General features: G+C 36.3%; 4 protein-coding genes and 1 long non-coding RNA gene across 25 annotated transcripts; 1 reads left to right on the plus strand and 4 right to left on the minus strand.

Annotated features, from left to right (window-relative positions):
• Window positions 1-193: 193 nt before the first annotated feature.
• LOC18105998 (calcineurin B-like protein 3) lies at window positions 194-2486 on the minus strand. Its single transcript, XM_024588090.2, has 8 exons — window positions 2336-2486; window positions 1956-2038; window positions 1685-1744; window positions 1394-1502; window positions 1043-1095; window positions 831-911; window positions 599-711; window positions 194-502 (listed from the first exon to the last, which is right to left on the minus strand). Exons 1-8 carry the CDS (start codon window positions 2457-2459, stop codon window positions 445-447), a joined length of 681 nt encoding a protein of 226 aa, XP_024443858.1. The 5' UTR covers window positions 2460-2486; the 3' UTR covers window positions 194-444.
• Window positions 2463-7203, plus strand: LOC127904433 (uncharacterized). The gene is made up of 2 exons (XR_008057610.1): window positions 2463-2592; window positions 6403-7203. It is a non-coding gene; the product is annotated as an uncharacterized LOC127904433 (long non-coding RNA).
• LOC7453675 (BTB/POZ domain-containing protein At5g47800) lies at window positions 7076-14849 on the minus strand. 17 transcript variants are annotated; one of them, XM_052447993.1, is made up of 8 exons: window positions 14418-14849; window positions 10707-10817; window positions 10413-10566; window positions 9671-9814; window positions 9511-9580; window positions 8846-9250; window positions 7996-8733; window positions 7076-7833 (listed from the first exon to the last, which is right to left on the minus strand). In XM_052447993.1, the coding sequence occupies exons 4-8, from the start codon at window positions 9727-9729 to the stop codon at window positions 7318-7320; spliced, it is 1788 nt and encodes a 595-aa protein (XP_052303953.1). In that variant the 5' UTR covers window positions 9730-9814; window positions 10413-10566; window positions 10707-10817; window positions 14418-14849; the 3' UTR covers window positions 7076-7317. The 17 variants fall into 17 exon arrangements, with proteins under 17 accessions (XP_052303953.1, XP_024443853.1, XP_024443844.1 ...); XM_024588085.2 differs by lacking the exon at window positions 14418-14849 and adding an exon at window positions 13326-13825 and having other exon boundaries at window positions 10413-10512; XM_024588076.2 differs by lacking the exon at window positions 14418-14849 and adding an exon at window positions 13326-13825.
• Window positions 14850-15847: 998 nt separating this feature from the next.
• On the minus strand, window positions 15848-19949 carry LOC18106011 (protein phosphatase 1 regulatory inhibitor subunit PPP1R8 homolog). 4 transcript variants are annotated; one of them, XR_002978490.2, is made up of 4 exons: window positions 18755-19941; window positions 17321-18255; window positions 16932-17115; window positions 15848-16388 (listed from the first exon to the last, which is right to left on the minus strand). XR_002978490.2 is itself a non-coding variant. In XM_024588088.2 (3 exons), the coding sequence occupies exons 2-3, from the start codon at window positions 19219-19221 to the stop codon at window positions 17424-17426; spliced, it is 1299 nt and encodes a 432-aa protein (XP_024443856.1). In that variant the 5' UTR covers window positions 19222-19271; window positions 19786-19949; the 3' UTR covers window positions 17148-17423. The 4 variants fall into 4 exon arrangements, 2 of the variants coding, with proteins under 2 accessions (XP_024443856.1, XP_024443857.1); XR_002978489.2 differs by having other exon boundaries at window positions 15848-16393; XM_024588088.2 differs by lacking the exons at window positions 15848-16388; window positions 16932-17115 and having other exon boundaries at window positions 17148-18255; window positions 18755-19271; window positions 19786-19949.
• A 1090-nt stretch (window positions 19950-21039) lies between these two features.
• LOC18106012 (C2 and GRAM domain-containing protein At1g03370) lies at window positions 21040-26541 on the minus strand. 2 transcript variants are annotated; one of them, XM_024587718.2, is made up of 9 exons: window positions 25581-26541; window positions 23981-25201; window positions 23602-23784; window positions 23145-23428; window positions 22913-23029; window positions 22559-22821; window positions 22248-22416; window positions 21832-22104; window positions 21040-21679 (listed from the first exon to the last, which is right to left on the minus strand). In XM_024587718.2, exons 1-9 carry the CDS (start codon window positions 25936-25938, stop codon window positions 21488-21490), a joined length of 3060 nt encoding a protein of 1019 aa, XP_024443486.1. In that variant the 5' UTR covers window positions 25939-26541; the 3' UTR covers window positions 21040-21487. The 2 variants fall into 2 exon arrangements, with proteins under 2 accessions (XP_024443486.1, XP_024443487.1); XM_024587719.2 differs by lacking the exon at window positions 21040-21679 and having other exon boundaries at window positions 22181-22416.
• Window positions 26542-26588: the final 47 nt, after the last annotated feature.

Below are 26588 nucleotides of genomic sequence, written 5' to 3' on the forward strand. Positions count from 1 at the left end.
GAAATAGAATACCCAGATCCGGAAACTCGATGTTTAAATTGTAAGTGAGAGGGATTCCTACTTAAAAATGAACTGTTAAAAGAACCGGTCCTTTGGTAACTTGGTCGTGAAAGCCTGCTCGCTCGGGTTATGTAGGTTCAAGCCAAAGAGACCGTTTATATATTGAGCAGAAAGCAAAACCGAGGCCAAAATCTCAAAAAACTAAATCAAAGCTTAATTGCAAGCATGAAATTTACCCCATTCAAACGCAAGAAAGAAAGAAACAACAGCAGGAACCGATTTGTTCCAGGTAGAAATCTAATCTAATGCAAAATGGAGAGCATGCTCTAGTCATTGCAGCTCTAAAACACAAGATGACATTCTCCCTATATCTAGGAAACCTTGGCACGCACGACCGCACATTTCTTTTAAACTACATCAGTAAAACTTGTTCACATCTACAACTCAGGTATCATCAACTTGTGAGTGAAACACAAAACTTGGGAATGTGGTGGTGATGTCCCTGTTCAAGAAACATGAAAAAAATGTCACTTTCAGACATTGGTGAGAGAAACTGTATTTTTCTGTACTATTCATTGATGATAAGGTAATGACTCACTTGAGATACTGGAGAGTCATATTCTTCAAAAGAGAGGGATGTCGCAAAACAAGGCTTCGCCATTCTTCTTTATCAATCTTCCCGTCATGCTTAGTATCAGCCTCCTCAAATGTCTAACATAAACAAGAACAGTGATATAACACTCATCTTTTCATTTTCTTTTTACTCCTTTTGACATGGCACCATGCAATAATGACAGCCAAGATAAAAGTCAGCTAGATTAAGGAAACACCTTATCAATAATGCTCTCTATTACATCATCCGACAGATTCATACCAGATTCAGCAAGTGTAGCCACTACCATTTGCTTTACCTGTACATCAAGATTTGATACTAAATAATAAAATCCAGACATGCATTTCAAATATACGCAAGATTTATCTTAAATATTGCGAGTTTTCAGAGTCAATAAATCTCATATCTCCACTTGAGAAGACCAAGTACCTCCTGTCTCTCAATAAACCCTTGCTGTTTGAGATCATACAGTTGGAATGAAACTGCAAGAAAGTAAAATTGGGGCCTATCAAGAAACATCAATATATAAGGAGTACAGGCATTTTGCTAAAAAATCTAGAGGAAATGGAGGACTTAAGACAATAGATTAAAATCTAACTGGACAAACAGACTATTCCATAATCAAAAAACTTCTCCCACAGTGGCATTACCAATCTCTTCTCCCTCAACAAAAAACAAGAAAAAGAAGATGATGTTGGAGGCACATATCGAGTATCAATTACAAATTACAGATTACTTTCACTCTACTCGAAGCATTTTACATATATTAGCAACACTTACATTCAATCTTATCATCAATTGGTGCATTGGGGTGAAATACAGAGAGAGCGCGTGCAAACTCCTCAAAATCTAATATTCCATTGTGCTTTGTGTCAAATAAGTCAAATACCTACAAAAGTTTGGACTTGAGACATTAATATGCAATCTTCATTGAAGGCATTTCCATAATGAAAGTCTGCAACTAATATAGGAAAACTGTGAACAACTGTACCATGACAAAGCAAGAAAAAGGGCATCCAAAGGCATACAAAAAGTGAAACAACAGACTTTAGAGTAAAATGAATAAAATACCCGATCTGCGAATAGGCTTTCCTTTTTATTTGTCTTGAATAATGCTAGTTGAAATTCTTCCTGTAATCAATATTCATAAAACTTTTCATTTATCCACTATTAAAGATAAAGAAACACATTAGGCTTTAAGAAAGAAATCTCTCTTTAAAAGGATAACTTTAATAAGAAAAAATCATTTCCATATGTGAAAAAAGTGGATAAATCATTTCCATAGGTGAAAAAAATGAGTAACCTAATAAGAACAATTGGAATATGCCATGACTTTTGTTACCTTATTGATCAGCCCGTCATCAATCACTGCACTGCTGATCTTCTTAAACAGTTCATACAGCGCTTCTATTTCACTCACACTAACTGCAACAGGAAAGAACAAGCATCTTATGATTGGAAAACCTTTGAATTCAAAGACCAGCATTTGCAGTTGATCTAGAAATCCTAAACCTAACTGAAATTATAAAATTCATATGAAGTTGATGTATGTGACACACTAGAAGCATAGAATGTGTGACAAGCCATTCTAAAACTATCACTTGTCATAAGAAAGCAAAGATAACTGAATGACAGATCAAGTTGTACATTTAAATGCTAATAACTATACTAGGGCGATTCCTGAAACCAGAGCTGAAATTTTAATTAAAAGATGTAACATACACACTGTTTCCCTTGCAAGAACTTCTGGATCTTCCAGCCCTCTGGGTTGCTTATACAAATCTGCATCACAACAGTTTGCTATAGCAGCACACAAATGCTTTAATCCGTCTAGGCACTGCACCATGATCTTTTCCAGACGTCAAAACACTCCATACCTGGAGCAAAGAGAGAGCTACTTCAATTGTGCACTCTAGCTCAAAAGACTGTTGATTCAGCAAGCAAGAAACCAAGAAAACAAAAGAGAATACTCTGTAAAGGTATACTATTTTATGTATTTCAAATTCTATCATAGCTATAATTATGGAAGGTGTGTAAAAAGTATCATACAATCAGTTAACATGAGAGAAGGAAATAACCATATCATAGTCGCAGACAAACTTCCCTTTACTTGTATGTGGATGAGAACTTCAAGCCAGCCAAATCATATGTATAGGAAATTAGAGAGTTGATATACCATAACACAAACAAGTTGCATTTCATCGAACTTCCAAAGGAAATTCAGATCTGTTAAGGGGAGTTAACTAATTTAGATAAAAAAAAAAGAATAAACTTTCTGACCTTTCAAGTTGACAGGCTTTGGATACTTTGAAGAGAAATAGGAACATGTAATCAAACATGTGCGCATATATTTAGGAACATGTAATCAAACATGTGCATATATTTTAACACAATTCTTTAAAACACTTTGACTTTTGAAATTGGATAATAATTACGGAAGTATAACCATGAAATTTTTTTTGTATATTATACATTTGCCGTTTAAAATAAAACAGTGGGCATCCCTTTCTGATATGCTCAACTTAAAAAAATAAATAAAAGAAAACTAAATCAGAATCTTGTAACTTTTATCAAAACCTGCCAGAATCTAATATTCATTTATTTCCCTTTTCCTGTGTGCAATTCAAGAATACCAAGTCATTGTAGCATTCCAACACGCAACGAAACAGTACGCTCTGCTTCTTTTGTCAGAGTAAATTAAGGAAACACCAGAATTATAAAATACAATCAATTCAGAATCCAATGGTCCTTTTCTGTCACCTGCATCGTATTGGCTGCAAGTAATCATAAATGCAACATGACCTGTAAATATCAATTTTGTTGCCTAGTGAATCAAATGGCACAGAAACATCAGAGACTAATCAGAATATGATATTTCCTTCCGTTATCTATGTCTCCTTTAACTAAAACAAAACATATAATCTTATTGGACAAGTGACAACCAATTCAACTCTTGATCTAATATGCAACAAATGAAACCAATATTCTCAATTTTTCTCACCAAGAAAATTAAAAGAAGAGAAATATTTGAATTTTCTAATACCATTAAAAACCTGGAAAGAATCTGAAAGACCTTTTCCATTTCCCATCTCTCAAGCAAAAAGTTGAGCACCGTCCCAAACTTCAGGATGCTGATATCATAGAAGATGCACACATGCAGCATCGACCAGCTTAACTTGCATGATTATAAGTTAAAAACCTAGAACGACAATTGCATGGTGCTTGAAACCATATATTCAAATACCATAGAAGTCTTTTTCAATGGGAAGTTCAGATGACTATAGGACAACAATGGGAGTTTAATATCTATTCTATTCACTTGGAAAAAGACACAGAGACTATATAGTAAAATAACTTGTTAATGTTGGAAACACCATCTACACGTATGTTTAGAGAATAAGAGCAACACAGCATATGAAAATACTCAATGTTTACTCTGAGCTGAACAGCCAACATCCAGAGCATTCTCCATCTTACTACCCCAATGAAGTGTCTACAACCTAAAAAAACTAATACAAAAAATTTATTCACCCCTTATATAATTCATGATAAGAATTCCAAGGCCATCTAAAAAGGTGAGGGATTGATTTATTAGGGACTACAAAACAGTTCAAATTTGCTCCTATCAATTCAACCTTTTAAGGGTACCTCAACAATCCTTTGAAATAAACCCTTCACTCCTGCTCTTGTTTTGGAGGATCAGAATTCAAGCTTGGAATGAATTCTTTCATTAAGAATTCAGATATGATAGCAAAAATCACCACCAACAACAATATTGAATAGCACTGAACAAAATTTACACGGTGTCTGAACAACAAATTCAAATTCCATAAATGTCTTTTCAGAGGAAAGTTCTGATGACCATAGGACAATGATGGGCGCTTGAGTTCTATTGCCTGGAAACAAGACAAATTACACAATGGTATGTTTCAATCTTGGAAACCCTATCTACAGCTATCTCTAGAAAAAGTAAGACATCAAATGAAAGTACTCATATGTTTAAAATCCCGGGAGCTTGCATCACACATATACTCTTGCCTAACAAGAAACACTATTAGAGACTAAACAGCCAACTTCTAGTGCGTAACACCATGCTTACTATCTCACTGAAGAGCCTTTAACCTAAAAGAGCTAATATCAATATTTATTCACCATATCAACAACTCAAAGGCCCTTTTTAGGTGGGGGATTGACTTATTACGGAATACAAAAGTAGCTAACTACTATCTTAACCTTTCAAGGATACCTCAATAATCCTTTGAAATCAATCTTGCGCTCCCACTTTTGTTTCGGCAGGTAAGATTTTAAGTTCAGAAGAAGATTGTTACTAACCAATCAGGATTCACAGCAAAATCCAATTCCAAAATCCATATTCAATTAATATGAATCAAAAGATGTGACCACGTGTAACTATACATACCAAAAAAGCAGAGGCCATGATAACAGATACAAACACCAATTCATCAAATGTATTACATCTAACCGATCCAAAAACCCAAACTTTCTGATCCGACAACTCCAATGCCATCATAAAAATTGAAACTTGAGGCACAAACCACACACAACAAACAATTAAATCAATATCCCACAATAGATCAAGCAAAACCCAGAAAAAAGATTATGACTTTTAAACAGAAATCAAATCACTATCCAAAATTAAAAAAACAGAAACAATCAAGAGTTGATGGAAAGAAAACAAAGAAACAGTTGAAATGAAAAATAAAGAAAAAGACTTTACCTTTTAGGGAAACAAAGGAGAGGAAAGAAGGAAAGAGGAGGAGAAGTCAAGATTCCTAGACATTTCTCTCCCTATTCCTTTTTTTTGCTGTGGTTAAGTTTTTTTATTAGTATTTTATAATTATCTAGAGAGAGAGATAGAGGTGGTGTTTTTGTTTTTGTTTTTGTTTTGTTAAGCAAAGAGGAAGGGAGTGATTGTGATTTTTTTAATTTAATTTAATAAATCCCAAGAGGCAAGACAAAACATTAAAATTCAAGCACCAAAAATGAAAGGAAGGGGATGGTCTTGGTCTCGGTTACATTTAGGTCAGAGCAGGCATGGGGCAGCCAAAAATGGAAGCCAAACCAAGCCGGCTTCAGTTTATGACAAGGTCTTTGACACCCACACACACGTGGATTTACAAGGTTGTTGGCTCTCTTTTCTCAACTATGGTCAAGGCTACTTGCTAATGTTTTTCTTGCAATTGTGATGTTTTAGGCAACGTTTTACTTGGATTCACATGTTTTTTTGAAGTGTTTTTTTAAATAAATTCTTGCCATGATGTTTTTTTAATATGTGCTTTTTAAATGATTTTTACATAAATATATCAAAATTATAAAAAAATTACTTAAAAATAATGGTTTTTCCAAGAATGTTATGAGCTACAAGGCACATAGTGTTGAGTCATGTTTTTTAAAGTAAATTATGTATGCATAAAGAGACAAATTCGAAGCCAATCAAATAACCAAGTACCATGTTTAATGTTGGTCTTTGAATCTTGAGATGTTGGCAGAATGATCAGAGAGACTTGTTCATCACATGTTATTTATCTTCAATGTTTCCACTTCCGATACAAATCAAGTATATGAATTTGGGTGTGAATGGTATGTCTAGGATTTTATGATGAGAAAATTATAGTCTTGTAAGCGTAAAATTGGGTTAAGAATAACCGAATGATATAAAGGATGCAATGAATTTGAAGAAGAAATCAGCAACTTGAGTTCCATGCTTCAAATTTTAATTAAGTTTCTACTGCTCCTTGTTTTCTTTTGATTCTCCTTGTTTACTGCAGTTATGAGTTTGATCTTCTCCACACATTCACCACTACCACTCAATCAAGTCAATAAATGTTTGTTTCCTAACTGGCAGCATAGTGATTAGATGGTAATAATGGAGATTGTGCTTCCTCCTTACTCTTAGACTGGTGGTGATGGAGTTGCGGATTCTGGTAGCATTATCATCATTCGTCATTTGAATTGAGTATGGTTATGGTTATGGTTCTGATGGCAATGGCATTATCTCCTGGATTGAAAAATGCATGAACTAGAATCAACAGCGTGTAAAATGGGGGGATTCCGAGTGGCAGCCATGACCCTGGACGGACCTGGAGCACTCAGCAGTGACGCATGATAGCCTTTTGTAGGTCTTGGATGTCAAGGAATCAAAAAGAGGATTTGTCTGGGCATGACAGCATATACAGCACAAGGCTGAACCGGAAGCCAGGAGAGTGAACTACCTGTGTTGAGAATTCGATCAAGCTTTCCCTTTATGACAAAAGGAGCTCAGGCTTGTAAGGGCTTGGATCTTGATTTTAATTTTGATTCAAGATCAAAAAAATGGGAAAGAAATTGCTACTGCTCTTCAATTCTCACTTAAGCCGGCCTGTCAGCTTCTTAAGCCAAGTTTCTTTTACCTAGTTCACCAAGATCAGACCACATCAAACGAGCTATAGATCATACGAACTGTTTGATTAATCAGTCGTAATTTGACATTGCAAATTAACCAGTACAAATATGGCATATAGTTGATGTATCAAATCGAAAACAAAAACAAAAATGCAATCTGCATAGAGCTTTCAACTCTGTATAAAAGATTACTAACACAGATGGATAAGCTAAACTTAACCCCTTCTTTTTTTCTTTTTTATATAGAAAGAACATGATTCCAACAAGAAAAGAGAAAATTGATCGGGATGGTCTAAATTTATCTACCTGTCTCTACTTTTATCACGGCTATGGTCTGATCCACTTCTGTTTTTCATCATCTTTTTGGCATTAATCTTGCTTCCTGAGCTTCCTCCATCTTTAGTTTCTACTTCCTCTATTTCTTCCCTCACCACCCTTTTCTCTGACTCCAACGCTATCTTTTTATCCGTTCTCTTCATTTTTTGATGATTTCTTGAGCTGCTTTCGGATGGTGCTGGGGTTTTCCCTATTCCCTCCAGTGGGGCGGTTTGTTCATGCTGTTCTAATTGTAGCTTACTTAGCTCGTCCCTCACTAACGGTATCTGTTTCCCTCTGGAGAGTAGTTGCTCCTGTGCTGACATTCTTTGATCATTTGCCCTCGAGCCTTTGTCTTGTTCAAAGAATAGGACTTGCACGACTGTTCTCAATGGTAGGCGCTCATTCTTTACAGCGTGGGTACGGACTTCTGGCGAGAGTTTTTGGCAGTCTAGAGGCCTGCATAGACGCTTCTTATCTGCCTTGCTCAGTTCAGGATGCTCCTGTTTGAAAATGAATGAATGTATGAATGGTTTGAAGATCAGAAATAAGAATACCATGATAAAGAACTTGCTGAAAGCATTAGGCCATGGAAAGTTTTGTAAGGGCTCAACAAGTCCTGAGCTTTATATTATATTTAAGACATGCTGCATATAGTTCTTTACCTTGAGATAAATGTTGATTCCCTTGTACAGGTCATCATGATCTTTCCTAGCAATATCTGGCAAAGCTTCAGCAACAGATAAAACTTTTGATACCGGTAAGTTGATGTCTCTAGCGACCACTTGAAGGTAAGTGTCAATAAGCTTTCCAACCTTTCTAATTGATCTCATAGACTGGGAATTTTCGATAGGTGCGGGTGATGTTCTTCTCCATAGCAGCAAGAAACTGTCTAGCACTGCTGCAACCAAGTCAATATCATAATAATGCTGATTGGAGGATGAATGTGTAGGAAATAGCAGGTCACTAACTGTTGCCTCCTCTAATTGCAGGCTAGATCTCCTTATAAGTTCTGTCTTTGTAACTGTAGATGCACCTAGGTGACTTGCAATGCTAAGAAGTCTTAGCAAGAAGCCAACTGAAACTGACCCTTTATCTGCTGGAATCATAGTCACAATGATTTCAATAATTTTTCGATGATTTTCTGCAACATCGTCAGTCTGAGACACTGAGCTCTCTGGAGGTGTAATCTTTGTAGCATCCGGTAGCCAACGACAGGCATAAACATGTAAAGCTTCACCAATGAGCTGTGGTGGGAGCATATATGTTGATTTAATAGCTATAATTATGCATCGGAAAAGGTCTATGTCAAGATCGGATATGTCCTCCGTCCACCAATCCTTGGGAACAGATTGCTGCTGCTTGTTGAACCCTTTTCTAGTATAAGTGTAGGACCATGTTACCTGCAAGGAACAATGACTTTAAGATGATTTTCCTGAAAATATTTACTAAATTAAATATATTTTTTTCAATTTCATGAAAAAATGAAATTGCTTCTGTAAGGGATTTGTTGACCTTTGCAGGGGGTGTGAGGATTTTTTCAACAATTGAATCAACGCATCTTCTGACGATTCCGAGGTTCTCTGACCACTCTGTCAACTTGACTGTTGTCTGTAGCGTGACAATTGAGTCCTTCCAACCTTCTAGAATGCAGGAATTAAAGAAGGACTCAAGTTTAAGGACAAAATTTCCCTTCTCGACAGCTTCTGTCATTCGAAGGAACTTTGCAGCACAAAATGCAAATACAAAGTTATGAGCACTGAGGTTGATTGTTATTCCATAACAATATTTAGCGCACAGCTCAAAAGCATCTTCCCCTCCAGGGATATCATGCAGCTCTATTGTAACAGTATTTGAATCTTCAGAATCTGAACATAGCCTCTGTAAGAGGCCACACTTCGGTAGAAGTGAAAACTGCAGCTAAGAGCAGTAAAGCTAGTAAGAATCTAAGTCATCTTGGATGAATTTAGGGTTTTAAAAATCAAGAAATGCAGATTAAAATAGTGAAATTGTACTTTACATGCCATGGAAAAAACAAAATTATATGCTTTTCCCCATCTCTTTATGCTGTATGAATTGTATGCAATGTTAAAACATATTATGAATGTCTAGCATGCAAGTTGGCCTCAGTGAAGATGCATCTGGGACAGATTTCATTTATGTCCTTGGCTAAATCATACCTGATGAAGAAGAAAATTGATGTTATTGATTCGTATAACAAGGTCACTAGGTATATCTGATATCACAGACCTGCATTGCAAAAGTAACATGACTGGGTACAGCTCATACCTGATATATGCAGCTTTAATTGATACAGAAATTGGTGATAGATCAACACACCTGGTTGCGTTTTCTGTAAAGAAGGTATCTGGCCGTGTCCCAAGTTTCATAAACTTCATTTTTGCGATTTTCTTTTCGTTTGATCAAAAGATAGTGAGAGATTTTAACTTCAGAACAATGGAGCATGCCCTTTTGAGATCTCACCTGAAATAAATCCAGGATGTGTTTAATCAAACAGGCAGGCGTATCAACAAAATTTTAGAGGTGAGCGAGGTACCATAAATGAAAAGGAATACCTTGAGAAAACTACTCTGTAATTAGACATTGAATTTGTCCATGGAAAAAGAAAAAATTGTAATGAATTTTTGTGTATCAGACAATATTAAGCAATGCAATCTGATATATTCATTTTTTTTTCCATTAGTACCAGCAGAAATGGTAATTCATTCATTCTAATTCCTTTTTTTCCAGAACAGATTCTAAATGAAATGTATTTAAAGGAAGGGCGTGTATACAGAAGAAGGCCAGGAAATTTGTCCTAAAATAAAATAAAATAAAAAGTCTCTTTATACATCATTTTTCACCAGAAAAATAAAAACAAAAACGAATTACTTGGTGCTGCCTGGAATTAAATTGGAAAAATCAAAGCCTGAGAAAATGTTGGAAAAGATGTCAAAATTAAAAAGGAGAAATCTAGTTGAAAAAGGAAAGAAAAACAAGAGCTCTCAAGAAATATTGAAGTGAATTAATACATTCTAGTCACCAATTAAGGGAAGAAATTGAGAGAGCTTTTAGGACATACTCACAATGATTGCCAAGGCAAAAGGGCAGTAATCTAACAACTTCATCAACACATGAGGCAGCATTTAATTTTGAAGAAAAAATTCATCACCATGTAGTGGCTTCACAGATATGGCCAAAATTATCAGAAAGATGGGGAAGAAAAGGAGAAGAAACTGAAATGGTGGAAGAAGAAGAAGGGATCATGATTCTTGAAAGACATGTCAACCCACGTAACTGTATAGCTTTAGCATGCAAAAGTGTTAAACGCATAGAATCGATCACTTTTAAAATGTAAATGGCATGTAGGCCTTACCGCGCCTAGCCTTTTTAATCCAACAAGGGCCCAACCATCTTCAATATTTCCTGTATAAAACCCTACAAGACAAGCCCTCTAAGTCTAACCACATAAGTTTTGTAGTTTTACCTGCAAGAAAATAGAAGAAAGAAAAACACGGTTGATTCAGTCAGTTTTTCTCTACTGTCAAGCTCTTAAGAGAGAAGAGGATGGTGCTATAAGAAGAGTCTTTACAGGAAACAGAAGCAGAAACAATAGCAGTTTCTTTGACCACCCTACATGCAAAATGGTCTCTAGTTTATATCTTTGACATGTGTATTAAACGTTAATTTGGTGGTTGAAGTTTATTAAATGCTTCTTTTGCAAGGCAAAAACCCTCACTGGTTTACAAGTTTAGGCATGGATTTTTGTACTTCTGCTAAAATTTTGACAGATATACCTCATAAGAGACTGAAGTATACTACCTGATATTCCGGTGGTATCGGATTTGGCAGAATCCAAAACCCCTTTAAGCAGAAAATGTATGCATGGCTGTGCCTCGGCAATTACCTCACCAACCACATCAGTCCACAACCTTTATATATATAGTATAATAAAATGACAATATATATATATCTGTAGGTAATTTCTGTTTTATAGTAACAGATGTTGTGTAAGTAGTCTCAATGCATGAAAGATGGTCCGATGACACCCCCGTCAAGTAAACTTTACAAGTTCAGTATTGTAGTCATGTTACAAATGGAAGATCCTGAGAATTGGTGACGAAACACTAAAGTCTCAAATATTCCTTGTCAAAAGGAGATGCTTGATAATTTTACCTGACAAAATCCAACTCATAATCCATCCTTGGAATAAGAAAGGATGAGCAAATACCTACCATAACTGTGTTGATGCTTGATGGCTCCCAATTAGATGGCCGAAGTATGTCCTCGAACTTATTTAGGAAATGGAAAACTAAAGTGATTCTTGGCCCCATATGGTTTGTAATCAAATCAAAGCATATAGTCCATATATACATAATGGAGCTGTATGTGTAGCCACTTCAGCGGTGCTTTCCTTTTCTTTCCTTCAGGAAGTATGGACAGATCTAAAAGTATTGGTGTCTTGGTTATTTACTCTTTGAAAAGGGCCATTTCATAGGCAACAAAAGTTTATTCTTGCTTAAAAACAGGTGGGTTATCGGCTTGGAAGAGTAACATATAGATCTTCCAATTTAACCAAATTGAATGGGAAGTAGATTTGTGAATCTGTTGACACCTTGGAATTGAATGAACGGTTTCTTGGTCTTAGTTTCTTTACAGTTAATCTTTTTGGGTCAAGGGCAGTAACATATATGGAACATTAAATCCCGCACCAACCCTACTCTTGCAGCAGTTGACCACTCAATTGCTCTAGGGCATACCACAATAAACCAAGAAGAGGATGCATGGTATTGTGGACTAAACTCTATAGCTCAGGGAATATAGATTGTTTGCAACAACATAAACAGTGTTACCTAGCTTAATCGGTAACTGAAGCCATAAATATGAAGTAAATGCTGCCATATATATTTGGTGGCATGAAGTGATCAGAAAGATAGACAGATACTGCATGCAATCAAATCTCTTTAAACCATATCTTATAAGAACATGGATGACATCTAAGAAGAAAAGGACACGAACTTCCATCATTATGACTTGGAGATTTTGATTTAACTTTCTCTATGCAGGATGACTAGTGCAGAATCTAAGCTGATATGCTTTCGATGATCTTTCCTATTCTACAGTAGCTCAAATATCCTTCCAAACTAATGCTAAACAGATGGAAGGTGGACCAATTTTTCTGATTTCCTCCATGGTAATGATATCACAGGTTGGCTTAGATTTGGTTCAATATCATACTTGAAAATAAAAACATGTTCTCCCTATCCCTCATCTAGGAAGAAAAAACTGTACCTTGAGGTATTGGTGGTCCAGATAGAATGAGATGTTGGTCCAGGTGCCTTTAAAGATTGGTTGAAATCTAACCTAGTGGTCTGTCAGGCAACAGATATGGAGGTAAAAGAGAAACACAGTGGTAATGTAGCACAACACCAAGTACTCGAAGCAAAAGCCCTAAAAGAACTTTCTTCTAAACACCATATAATATCAAAAAAAAAAAAAAAAGGTGAGCAGTGCCTATGCCAAAACAGAATCATTAATTGCCATCCACTGTGATACTGCACTTAACCACTTGTGTTAACAATCCCTTTCGAAATTGATAAAGGAACTTGTCTACAAGGTCCCAGAATTTTTTTATAATTTTCTCCTTGTCCATACTCTATTGGAATTATTTAATAAAAGCATACAGTAACGTTTCTTTTTTCCATAATTTTTTTATCCTCTAGCTAGCCAAAGCATGGCAGAATCTCTCATATCTGCTTATAACAGAACAAAAAAGCGCCTTGAGCTTTTGTGTTTTGGCTATTGAGTGGGGGACAATAATAACGAGTCGAGCAGATTTCTGTCAATCAAGTCACCCTAATTTTTCCCATTTTACCAACTTAATTATCTACAACTGTACATCATCATCATCATCAATGAGACTGGACCAAACATAGTTGTTCACATAATGAAGAAGGAAGCATGTGCAAGTACATATCAAGAAGAGTGTACATACCAGCAGTTGTTTGATTTCAAGCAAGCAGCAGCAGAACCATCAATTACAAGTGATGAAAAAGCTGCAAATTTTACTCTTCGAACTTGGACTGATATAATAAAGGCAGCAAGGATATAGCACTGTGGGAACTTAAGAATCAGGAACAAGCATGTGCCCATCAGAGTACATGAACATGAGAAGCACATATGTGATGTTCCAGAAATGACTAAAAGGTTTCATGCATGTAATCCTGCTGGTTGAAGAGAGAGGAAGAGGTTGTGGTAATGTGGGTTTCTGTTAACTCAACTAGCAAGACAACACACGCTCACGACAACTAAAAGAAGAGAAAATGAGTCTCTTTCCTTCCTCTCTGTGTCTCACCTCACCAAGACTAGTGGAGGGTAGAGAGAGGGAGTGGTTGGTTGGGATTAGTCAACATGGTAATGTATCAAAAGCATATTATGATAGAACATTTAGAAAAAGAAAAAAAAGGAAGCAAGATGAGGTAGCAGGCAGCAGGCACCAATCACCTTCTCTCTCTCTCTCTCTCTCTCTCTCTCTCTCTCTCTCTCTCCCCCCCCCCCCCCCCCCCCCCTCTTCTTCTCTTTATTAATTAACATGCTAGAAATTGGTCCTCCATGATTGATTTCACAGAAAGCATGCAAATGCAAGAGGCTAATGCTTATAACTACCAAAAGAGTGCTTTTCTAATTACTTTTTCGAAACTTATCGATGGTTTTTCTATGTAGTTTGCTGCGTTTTCAACTGTATTTCAAGTTAAAAGGCATATATTTTTTTTTAATGTTTTTTTTTCTGACTTGAACCTTAGTTCTCACTGCGTAGATAAACGGAACCTTAATCCAAAGGGTTTGGTTTTGTTCATGGTTAAAGACTATTTTTCTTCATTGTAAAGCCTTAAACCTTAAATTAAAATCATTTTCATGAATTTCTTACTCCAATATAAATGGTTTCTTCCCCCTTTGTCAAAACAAAAATACTTACAAATATGCAATTTACATTTTCTCTTGTTTTTCATTGAATAAAAATATAAATTGAAGTCCTAAATTAATCAAGCGGGACCAAGCAAAGCAAGAAAGATCCACTGTGCTATACCTCATCATTCTTCTCTCCACTAGCTTAAGGATATTCTCTTCTTTCTTCTAGTCTTCACCTTGATTTGCATGTCGGCCACGTGTGTTGTCTTTGTGCCGTTGGTTTCCTCTAGTTCCTATACCAGTCTGTGGTGATGGGATTGGTCTGCTTCGCATTGTTGGTTGTTTTGAAGGCCGAACACCAGACAAGCCTTTCTCTTCAATGTGATGATATTATTTGCTGCTTCAAATTTCATGCGTGTAGGTTTCTTAATCTCACGTGTGTTTCTTTGTGTCAATCTCTCCTCTCCTCTTCTTTTTGTTGCTTTGATTTCAAAAAGATCGTGTTTTTCTGGGTCCATCTTGTTACCCCATTCACCACTCCATGTCCATACAAGGACAGAAAAGTTGAAGATGATGTGATGGGTTTACTGTTAATTAACCTGCTTTTTATGATTCTACATCTGCTTAATTAATAACAAAAGCACTGCTAATTAAGAAATATAAGACACTTTGGTCTCTAATTTGCTGACCAGAGCAGCCAAACTCAATGATGTCATGACAAGACACTGATGATTAACATTATATATGACCCTAATCTATTGCGTGGTCACCATCATCACAGTATCCTTCATTACTCTTGATTTAGTTTCTTTTTTTTCGAGAAAGTCTGACCAGCTAGCTTGCTAGACAGGCGGTCATTTCCCCGGTTTAAATTGTGTTTAGCTGGACGGAAAAGGTGTAAGAAATAATGTTTTTTCAAGCAAAATATGTAACTTTGAACGCGGTGTAGACAAACGGACACACTTACACTACAAGTAAATACATCTCTTTGGCCCTGCATCATCCACTCCTTGATGTGCTTGTTTATCATGTATAATGCTAATAATTATATGAAGCAGAGTGGTCATTATCCTTGAATTCTCTGTTTGCCAACAAGCGAATGAACCTTGATTGATCAGGTCACCTCATGCTTTATTAGGAGGGATGTATATTCAAGTTGCTATGATCTACCAAAGAGAAACGGAAATTAACTCCATTCTTCTAAGTAAGTTGGAATAAAAGGTTTTGTTGAAAAGACTAGTCTTTTTCTCATTGCTTCCTTCATGGTTACAGAAAAAAGAAGTGGTAATGAATCAAACTCCGACCAACTACAGAATCTATCAAGCTAGCCATTTCAACAACTTGGATCCTTTGATTTTTAGGTTACCATGTCGGCCGCAAAAAAGATGATGCTAAGTGGCCACTACTCACCATCAAGACTTTGTTTATCTACGTGGTATGGTAATGCTGCATTTTAATCTGTATGTAGCTTGAAAAAATATTATTTTTTTTATGTTTTTTCAAGCTAGAATAGATAAATATAGTCTAAGTAGTAATGATGATTCTCAAGCCAAATATTGTTTGAACGGAGTGGATAAACATACCCTGAATCCACAGGAAAAAAATGTCTTGATTCCAAGAAAAATTTATTCATGAACAGCAAATTAAAATGAATCAATCATGGATGTATCATCAATAAGAAAAGCCTTCAAGAAAATAAAAAAATTCTTAGAGGCCATGATAACTAGACTGTTGAAGAAGTTATGTGTCAACCTAGGTTTCAATGAAAGGTTAGGCATAGGTAAGAAACATAGGGTTTAAGAATGCCACTAGTCAATCTCTACTCTATATCGTATGGACCTACAATACTGTCCCATAGAAGAGTAGAGTTGCCTTTCTTCCCACATCTGGGCAGTCAATATTAGTTGATGCCACCGGGCATTGTCTTCTATAGTCTATGGTGGCAAGTAGGCCTCGCATTTCTTTCTTCATCAATGAAATTTGAATCCCATGTCATATCTATGCATCTATAAGCAGTATCCACGGGGCCTTCTCAGTGTATTGCCCTAAAAAACGAATGCTGGCTCTGGGCTATTGCTCCTTGCGTTAAGCAATAGCCCAAAAACTTTGGCATAATTGGATTGGCTCTCTGAAGAGAATTGCGGGGATCCTTTCCTTTCACAGTAAAAATAAAGCTGTCAATTACCCAATTTTTTGGAACAGCAATCTAAACTAGCTAGAAAATTTATCACTATATATGTGAAGATGATGCAAACCAATATGCTTGGAGTGGAAACTATGATGGCATTCAAAAAGTAAAGGACCCTTTAGTGTTGCACAATCATTTTTTCCCTTGAATGGATTCTCGAGCTAATTAAGATAATGATAACATGCACAGTAAAGTCAATAGAATGCTTTTCAACACACTAGCAATTACCCTTACGTCATTTTCATGCTCTAGACAAGGGCACCCTTTTGAACTTGATAACATCTAACTTCTACTTTTTAACTTCTTTCAGTTCAGTTTGTGATCACTACTATGAAATTTGGAGGAAAAGAAAACAATGAGCTTGAAATTTACTTGAGAGAATGAAGAGAATAGGAAAGAAAATTTTATTTTCTGAAACAATTCTTTAGTCTTCTGTCCTTGGGATGAATTTAGATAACCCAGGATTTTGTGTTCATCACAAGAGGAGCTATGATCTTATCTTACCTTGTGCCATTCAAAACAATTTCCAGGGCCGCCAAGGAGTTTGAGAACATGAGGAAATGACAGTAGTCGAGGAAGCCCATGCTGTTTCGGGAGATAAGAGATTGTTCTACTGTCAGTACCTTAAACAAATTAACAGGAGTTTCCTTGTCACCAGGATGCAAAGTACAAGCACAGCAAGTAGGACCTGAATCACCACAAGAGAGTTTGATAACCAGCTAAAAAATTTGCCACAGCTTAATTCTATTCCATTTTGTCTAGATTAACCCAAGCTTGAAGGCTAAAAGGTGCTAGTGAGTTACAAAATATAACCCCAGATGGGCAGTTGCCATTACAAAGAAACAATTGCTGATAAATTCCAAATTACAAGGGGAAGCAATGGCCTCTTATACCTGTTACCTCAGGACATCGTGTGGCACCAATGTCAAACACACTGCTGCTTTCCAGTGCACAAAACAAATGAATTAGAATAAGCAACATGCTCCCTCACTTCAACTAGTCACCAAATAAATCATCATCATCGTTGTCATCATAAGCGCTCGGGTTATTTTCAGGTTTTCCACTCAAAGAACCAATAGCATTCCCCTGGCCATCTTTTGTTGGAGAAGCTAGATTACCAACAGAACTATCAGAAGAATATGCCCAGGAAGAGCCCACTTTTCCAGCAAATGATTCTCCATAAAGATCATCATACATCCCACTTTTTGTAGTAGTTTTGACCTTATTCAAGACTTCTTGTAATCTACTAGTCACTCCTTTTTGGGAAGCATTATGTTCCTTTGCTGAGAATTGTTCCTTACCTTTGGGTATTACTGTAACCTGTACAAGAGACTCGTATTTTCCAACAAGGCTTCCTTCTTTTACACCTATTGGACCAGGCTCTGTTTCTACATCTGCACCATCTGAAAAACCAACAACTTGAACCAGCTCACCCCCAACTTGATCCCTGAAAGCAACCCTTGTCTTTTTTATTCTCTTAGCAGCTCTCCCCAACTGCTGGTCATCATGTCTTCTGCTTAATGAGCCACTTGATTCACTCGATTTAGTTGGTTGATCAGGCTTAGTTAGACCATAACGATTCAGAAAAGTATTATATGCTACAACAGCTTCTTCATCAGATGGATCAGGAGGGGGTGGTAGGTTAATTTCTGAGGGAGGTGGAGGACGAGGAAAAAGAGCTGCATCATTCTTTCTCAAGATATAAGTTCGTGTTGATGCAGCAAACCGCAAAGACTGCCCCGCTTCCAGTTCAACAGGGGTATCTTTAGTCAAACGTTCATTAGCCACAAAAGTACCATGTGCAGACCCCAAATCAATTACAAAAATGCTGCAGAGCACATGAATTTTGAAATTTGTGAACTTAAGAAAGCTATAATGAACGTTAATGCATTGCCAATCCAGATCATCTAGTTATAAACCTTCTCCACAATTGACTTTAACTTCATAATCTTGATCCTTGGATGAGAAAAATATTAACTGTGAAACATATCAATAGCAAAAACCAATCTAGCTTCCATTTCACAGTTAAAATCAGCAATTACTATTTGTTTCTACTTTGTCAGTGTTATTATCTTGTCCGTGTCATCTTGCACCTAGTAACTACATGACAATAACAGTGCTGGTCAACCAACATTAAATGAAAAAACTGTCAAATTCAGCATATCAAAGCTTAATTAAGGATGCTTAATACAGGGAACATCGTGCCCTTTAACTTCTATGATGACACCTATAAATATTGCAACAAGGTTACAAAGCAGAATTAGAGAGAACTAAAACTTGGAGGCCAAGTAAAACTGCATCAATAAAAACTAGAGCAAAGATCTAACCTTCCATTCTTGTGAGGAATGACAGCAGCATGTTGGCGTGAAACGGACTGATGATCAAGCACAAAATCACAAGTGTGGATTTGCCTCCCAAAGATATGCCTCCGCCTATCCAAACTAATGCGATCAAGAACCTCTCCGTCCTTCAAAACCTCAAGATAATAAACTCCAGGACGAGGCTCAATCGCCCAGTCTGGTGGCTGCCAAGTTGACTGCCCTCCTCCAACCTGCGTCACCGGCTGTGTATGCCCTAGCAATGGTCCGGCCTCCGGCGCAGCAGGTTTTTGAGCAACATAAGGTTGGTCTCGGAACTGGGATTGTGTCTTAGATTGTGAATACTGAACTGAGGGTTGCGAAACAGTTTTAACAGCAGGTTGGGTAGTGGTCTTGGGAGCAGAATTGACAGGGACTGAGAAGGGTTCAGTAGATTGAGCTTTTTTAAAACGCTCAAGACCTGCTCTACCATACATTCTAGGTTCCCCTTCGTTATTAAACACAGTTCCTCAATATGATTCCTGGACTAAACAGCACCATAATGTGGCATTATCATCGACAAACAAACCGACCAAGATATCCAAATTTGCATATTTTTCAAGTGAAGACAATCAACAAGCTCAAGCAGCACCACACCCTCGCATCCAAAACCCTAAATCCAAATTCTATATAGGAGAGTTTGTAGCAAATACTTATTTGCTACAAACAAAAGTAACTAAAACAGTGACATTGAAACTAAAAATCTACACTTGTCAATCAAAACACCCAGATTTCATTTAGAAAGTTACCATAAACATCAAAATCTGACTCAAAAACCAAAACTAAAAGATTTTGGATTCAAAAGAAGCAAACTTTACATGACCCTTTTGCAAGAAACAGCAGTAAGCAGTATTTAATTGGGAAAAAATAGAGAAAGAAAAGGATACAAATTGATCCCATGATCAGATACTAACTGAGAGAGCAAAAAAGAATTCGTCTTTTTTAAGCTTTTAATCTAATTTAATCTAAACAAGTAAGGAGTTGGACTTTGGGGAGTTTACCTGAAGCTGTTTTTAGTGGGATGTGACGGTGTTGGCTTTGGAGGGAGAAAGAGAGGGAGAGGAGAGCGACGCAGCAGCAGCAGCCAGCCCAGGCAGAAAAACAAAGCTGCTTCCTTCAAGGTTCAAGCCCTGCTTTTCCCTGTCTCTTTCTTTCTTTCTTTTTATTTTTTATTTTTTTAATGTTTTTTTTATTTTTTTTACATAAAATCTTGATTATATTTATTATTTTACAGAGATCTACCATGTTCTATTTTAATACCAAATAAATCCTTGCTGAGTCGTTCCTTTCTCTAAGAAAAGGGTTAATAGCTCAAATTTTAATTATATAATAAAATACTTTTTAATCTTTGAATATAATGAAATTCTTAATATATATTTGATGAGATTTTAGGTGAATCCACTGAAATTAATTATATAATTTGCACATAATTTAAAAATTAAATACATATTCAAACATAAATTTATTATCATGGGTGCTGAATAGCTTTGGGATGAAAATGATAAAATTAATTGTTTATTGATGAAATTGATAATTGAGTAGAATGTCAATGACGATAATGAAGTCTTCCTATATTTTTATTCTTGTTTTATTTATTTATTTGTAATTTTAGTTAGAAAAAGAAAATCTCAAATCAGATCTTTTGTTAGCTAAAGATCTAAGAAATAATCTTTGATATAAAATAGATAATCAATGATGTAAAAACAATTTCAAGCTTAAATTTTTAATATATTTTTTTATGGGAATATTTGTTTTATATTAAATCAACACAAGAAATTATTAGATTAATTTAGATCACTATTAAAAGTTATAAACTAAGTTAATAAAATTTAATTTATCCATGTCATTTTATAATTAATACATTATTTATTATCTTATTTTATAAATATAATTGTTCTATAAATATATATATAAAAAATTACATTTCAAATGTCATAATTTCTCATCAGGCTGGAAATAACAGTGACTGCATGTCTGCATGGGAATCACTAATTTAGCGATTACAACCTTTTCCATGTGTTTTTTTTTTTTTTTACTTATAATTTATAGCTTTTAAAAAACCACCTTCATAGCTAAAAGCCAAAGACATTCCATGTGAGGACTTTCATCACTCGCAAGCATCTGAACAAAGCTGAAGAAGACGAGCAGAAGATTAGCTTTGACCCTTGCCAAAGAGCAACAATCACAGCTATAGATTGCAAAATAATAATGAAAGACAGACAGCATTGCTCACAAATTCCTGACTGCACACAACATTTGAAGCTCAAAATCATTCTTGTTGCTTGTATGCTACTTTAGTACTTTATATCTTATTCCATCAACAACGTTTGTTTCATACACATATTGCACAATTTGTCAAGTCAATTAAAGTTCTGGATTCACTACATTTACAGGTAGCGAGGAATTAGAGATCATCTTAGAAAGTCTACAAGAGTGGAGAGATGAACCAATCTCCATTGCGTGAACTTTGTTCATACAAATAGGGTTCAAACAATAGCACAGAAGAACGAACAAAATGCTGCAGCAGCACCGATGTGAAGAAAAAGGAACACATGGCTGGACACAATCTCTAGACCGATGGCAATGCCCTGATGAATGGACATAGTGCGTTGGTTTGCTGCTGAAGGTATATATGCAAACAATCAGCCATCTCCAACTAAGCCCGTCGTATAAAATACACAGAAGTAGCCTGAAAACCATTCATTATCTATTCACAAACTCCTTCTCGACTAGACTAAATATCACCTTCAGGCGATCTTGCAGATTTGAGAGAATGTTCTTTGAAATCCTTTTTTGATGCCGGGTGCTTTTCAGCCATTGAATTCCAATGGATACACGCACATGACAGCCTTTCAGTCTTGAAGGAAAATCCTCAACTTGATATCTCAGGTGAAGCTTCAAAAAAAAATGAAAGAAAACAGTCAATTAAAACACACCACAAACAGAAAATAAAAGCCAAAAGTGAGGAGCAGAATTAATAGCATCAGAAACAAAGATAGCTGCAGAAGATACAGTCACAGTGTAAGTAATCAAGGTTCTGGCCATACATTAAAATAGTCACCCAGTGGAACTCCATGAAGAGTCATAACCTCTTCGACAAGCCAACCTTTCCTATCAGAGAGGGGGTATTTCTGCTGTGTACTTGTGACCTCTCCTCCAAAACGAGATATACGCTTATCAAATCTGTAGTATATTTGCCTCTCATGTACATCAGTCTTCACCGATTCCCATGGGGTGTAAGAATAGCTAAGACAACCAGCTTTCTCCATTACTTTACGATCCAATTCACCCCCACCAAACATCTCCATTACGAAATTGGTCTAAAACACAATATCCACCATCAGACAGATAATTTTGCACAAAGTGCAGACTAAGATAAACAAATCCAAAATGTACAGGAATGATCATGGCATGTACAAATATATGCACGAAAGCCCGTACAATAGGGAGAGAGTGAGCTTACAGGGACAGAAAATGAAGCAGCATAAACCTCAGACATGCTGACATCCTCAAGACCCAAGAAAGACCCACTCTCCTCCGTTTGAAGGATTTTGGTTTCTGAATCTTCTTCAACTATTTGCACCTTCTGTTCAAGACTCAATGATCTGGCCTTCCACAAAGCCATGATTGTCCTGCTTGGTGCAAAAAAAAAAGCACAAATTAAATTATATTTGTCATAGATGACCAGCTCTTATCCATTATTGTCACATTTATGATGATAAAATAGTTCTGTATCAGAAAGACCAAAGGTCTTATATATCATTTGTTACTAACCTATGTGCTACATTAAAAGATACAAAAGATTGGAAATGGAACTTCAGCCTCCCTTCATCATCAATATTCTTTGCTCCATGCCTGGCGTCCATACCCTTGCCTTGTCGGAGAGTTATAACAATAACTGGACTACCCATTGATGATAGAGTAGGAGTATAAATTTGAATGTCCTCTATGTCCTCCCAAAGAAAGAAAAATTTAGTCTTTTGCCGAAATAAATTTGCATAGAATCCAATTATTCTTGCTGACAGAAACAGCCGACCCTGAAAGATACAATCAGAAGTCATACTAAAAAACTTAACATTTAAACTTGTAGATAACAATTTTGAGATGACATAGTTACACGAACAGCACCTGTAATGGCATCTTTCGTTTCAAGTGACAGGTGAAGTCATTGATTAGGAATTCCTCTGGTGGAAGCCCAAAAACCTTTTGGAAGGCTGAATTTGTTTGAGGAGAACGCACATTTATCTTCAAAAAATCCCATTAACAATTTAAGTGGGTAAGAAAGCATAAGCAGAATACATACAAAATATACAGTACATTAACAAAGTAAAACACCAGTGCAGAATTGCCAGCCATTTACCTTCTTCCCCACCTCTTTCTCCATCTTACTTAAGTACTCTTTAACAACATTGCTACCTCTTGTATTGTTCAAGAAAATCCGTAAGTGCAGCTTAGATTGACATGCTTGTGCTAACTTTCCTTGAAGAGGAACCCACACATCAGCTAAATCTGATAAATTAGATTTTACAAAATTAATCTCTGTATGTCCCAAGGACATGGCTTCATCAAAAGGTCCATCAAAATCATAAACATCCACATCCAGCACAGAAGGAGGGTCATCCATGGCATCAAATTCGAATATCTCTGCAACGTCCAAGGCGTTTCATTACAATGATCAATTAAAAGATGGTTTGAATCATAATTATCATAGAATCTAAAAGCATTTCAATATGAGGATCGCATTATCCATACAATTTCTAAACAGTTCAAGAAAAAAAATGCATATCTATAAATGGAAAATTGATAGACAAACTGACCATTCCACAGAGGATCAGATTTCTGAAACTTGATAGAGCTTGTTTTAGTTTTCCCATTGCAGGTGAATACCACGTATGGGTCACAGAAGCCGCTTGAATCAACAGTAGGCAAATGACTTCCCTCGATCAAGGCAACTGTAAGCAGCCAGCCATCTCCTTGTGCTTTGACTCCATGATCAGTGCCTATAATTGGATACAGAAGAAAAAGTCAAGCATCAGCAACACTAACAATATAAAGTTCAATTAACTAATTGGTGCTCAAAACAAACAATAGTTAAACAATATACAGATACCTCAGGCATTCAGCCAAAGACAGAAAATAGAATTGCATAGTTATTAGTAGTTTATTAAGACATGCAGAAACAAGTTTGAATATTACCCTTTTGAGCTCTAGCCTGCATGAAGCGTGAAAGTAACCCTAACACCCTTTCACACTGAAGAGCCAGGACACTACATACAAGGACTTCACCAATTGAATCTGGCAAGTCAAGCCCGAGAAACTCGAGCCCTTGAATTGCACTTGGTGCAGCTAGCCAGATGTGCACAAACACATACAGTCCCATAAAAAACGCAGAAACTACAGTAAAGTTAGCAAAATACTGTACAGCCAGCTTCCTGTCTGATTGGGGTTCTGCCTTCAATGAAGCCAGAACCTGTTCCTTGCTAGATCCCATGTCCTTCAAATCAACTGGCTTAACAGTTTGAGATAAAAACGTTGAAAATTGCTCAAAGCTGTCCTTTAGACCTGCACGGGCTCCATTTTCTATCATGCTTTTAAACATGGTACTCTGTAAAAAATTCATGCGCCAGGATATAACCAAATGTGAAGTTTCCTCTCCTGATGGCAACTCAGGACCAGGTGTAATGCAGTAAAGCAATTCGACTTTAAAGGTGCTCCCATACATAACATCCGGAGTGCTCACACAATTCAAAATAGCAAATGTCTTCCCATCTACTTTCACATAAATCTGGTCCTCACTAGCTTTCACAGCACCAACTAACTTGGATGGTGCCCTAACATAAGTAATTACTCTTTTCAAGCTCCCACTACCATTCTCAAATTTCCAAGGACCAAATTGCTGTTCTGAATTTCCCAGGAAGTCTGACAATGATCTGGCAAAACTCGAATCAGGTGAAAACAAAAGAGAGTTTAAATCTGGGGTTGCAATCAAGTACGATTGATCTACAAGGACTCCTCCTGGTAGGTTCTTTGGAACTTCACTTCCTACATCTCTAGATTTCATCTCTTTCATAAGTTCTTCAAAGTTGTCAGAAGAGGACTGATCCTCAGCCTTCTCATCACAAACCTCAGATCCATCGGTTTCTGATTGCTCTGAAATTTCAGTGCTTCTACTTGTAGTGGCTGAAATCGCATCTGAATTTTTGTTAAATATTTGAGCAATTCTGCCAGCTAAATTTTTCTGTGCAAAAAACTTGTCTTCTTTAGAGGAAGCAGTTTCTTCTGATCTAGCTGAAGAAGAGTTGGTCATCCCATTAAATGACCTAGATGGAGATTGCATTATGTCCACATTCTTCCTCGAACCATTGCAGTTCAAGTCAGGAAAAGATTGAGAAACACATATACTTAAAAGAATTTCACCTGTTGGAGAAACAAAAGATGAAGCATGGAAATTCCAATCAGTAATGTCATCCATCAACTGTGCCAGGACAACAATTTAGAGAAAGCAATGCACAATGTAAACTCTAAAGTGTATCACAAAGCCAGATCTTATACAAGGTTATAAAAAAAAATCAGAATCAAGCACGCACACAACTCAATCAAAACTCTAACATCAAACAGGATTCAGTCTTAGCAAAGGACAGCAGATTAAGATGGAAACCACCAACATCCAACCTAAGCATTAATACTAAAAGAGGACTACTTTCACAAATCATACACTTTAAAAAAGGCAACCACATAATTGCTGGAAAAAGAAGAAGAAGCAAGACTTTAGTTTTACTAGAAAATCAAAACATACCACATTCCTTGATCTTAGACTTCTTGTTTTTGGGTTGCAGTGAGTACCAAGCAGTGCCAAGAGACTTATCTTCCGCATCAAAAACTCGCGATACAGGAACCTTAATCAGCCCAACAAAATCGTCATTAAAGAACTTGTCTTCATCTAATACACACACTACAAGATCCTCATTCAAGTCCTCCACTTTAAAACTGAACTCCTCTTCCCAACTTGGGTTCAAGTTCTTCTTCACCACTTTGGTCTTACACTTCTGCTTCCCTAACCGCAACTTGGCATATGGATCACTTAGCCCATTTGGATCCGTTGGTGGCAAATTCCTTGCCTCTATCACACGAACAAAAAGCCTCAATCCTCCCATAGTATACAACCAAAAGGCTTAAGCTTTACTCAAAACTGGATCAAACCCAGTAATACTTTGCACCAAAAATACAATATCACCACCAAGAACAAGTCTTTCTTGGAGCTTCTTATTTGAAAGAACCAACAAACAAGTTCCACAGCAAACTTCAGACAGCAACAACAGACAAAACCCAAAATCTTTTTAACGTGAAATCCTTAAAAAGCTGTTACATGAAGCGAAATTGATAAACTTCAAAAAGGTTCTTCTTGGATTGTTTTCCAAAGTAACATGGCAAACTGTATCAAGACTGAAAGTTTTCTTAAAGAAAAAGAAATTCAAGAAATCTTGTGATAACTATGATCTGATAAGGAAACAAAGAGAAATCAATGTGATTGGCAGGATAATTAAAATGAACAAAAATAAAACCAGAAATCAAGGAGATTAAAAGGTTAATTAAAATGAACAAAAATAAAAACAGAAACAAACAATGGCAAAAAAAAAAACGGAGAGATAAATGATTTGAAATAAGCAAAAGATTATTTATGTTGGCAAGAAAGATAAACCCCTGAAGGAAAATTAAAGAAAGAAGAAGATCGTTAAAGGGAAATGTTTTTTTAAAAAAAAACAAAAAGAAGAAGAAGAAAGACGACGACTTTCTTTGTCTGCCT

The sequence above is a fragment of the Populus trichocarpa genome, chromosome 16 (genome assembly GCF_000002775.5).
Source record: "Populus trichocarpa isolate Nisqually-1 chromosome 16, P.trichocarpa_v4.1, whole genome shotgun sequence".
NCBI classification, from domain to species: Eukaryota; Viridiplantae; Streptophyta; class Magnoliopsida; order Malpighiales; family Salicaceae; genus Populus; species Populus trichocarpa.

Excerpts from the sequence above, each read along its gene's own strand:
- LOC18105998 (XM_024588090.2), bottom strand. The coding sequence starts at position 2,459 with ATGGTGCAGTGCCTAGACGGATTAAAGCATTTGTGTGCTGCTATAGCA. Across the intron at positions 1,503-1,684 it reads AAAGCCTATTCGCAGATCGG|GTATTTGACTTATTTGACAC; the intron begins GTATTTTATTCA and ends AAACTTTTGTAG. Across the intron at positions 1,096-1,393 it reads AATTGATGATAAGATTGAAT|TTTCATTCCAACTGTATGAT; the intron begins GTAAGTGTTGCT and ends ACTTTCTTGCAG.
- LOC7453675 (XM_052447993.1), bottom strand. The coding sequence starts at position 9,729 with ATGAAGTTTATGAAACTTGGGACACGGCCAGATACCTTCTTTACAGAA. Across the intron at positions 9,251-9,510 it reads TCAATTTTCTTCTTCATCAG|CTGCAGTTTTCACTTCTACC; the intron begins GTATGATTTAGC and ends TACTGCTCTTAG. Across the intron at positions 7,834-7,995 it reads GAATCAACATTTATCTCAAG|GAGCATCCTGAACTGAGCAA; the intron begins GTAAAGAACTAT and ends ATTTTCAAACAG.
- LOC18106011 (XM_024588088.2), bottom strand. The coding sequence starts at position 19,221 with ATGTATGGTAGAGCAGGTCTTGAGCGTTTTAAAAAAGCTCAATCTACT. Across the intron at positions 18,256-18,754 it reads ATTCCTCACAAGAATGGAAG|CATTTTTGTAATTGATTTGG; the intron begins GTTAGATCTTTG and ends TGTGCTCTGCAG.
- LOC18106012 (XM_024587718.2), bottom strand. The coding sequence starts at position 25,938 with ATGGGAGGATTGAGGCTTTTTGTTCGTGTGATAGAGGCAAGGAATTTG. Across the intron at positions 25,202-25,580 it reads GTCTAAGATCAAGGAATGTG|GTGAAATTCTTTTAAGTATA; the intron begins GTATGTTTTGAT and ends TTTCTCCAACAG. Across the intron at positions 21,680-21,831 it reads CACTGGGTGACTATTTTAAT|CTTCACCTGAGATATCAAGT; the intron begins GTATGGCCAGAA and ends TTTTTTTTGAAG.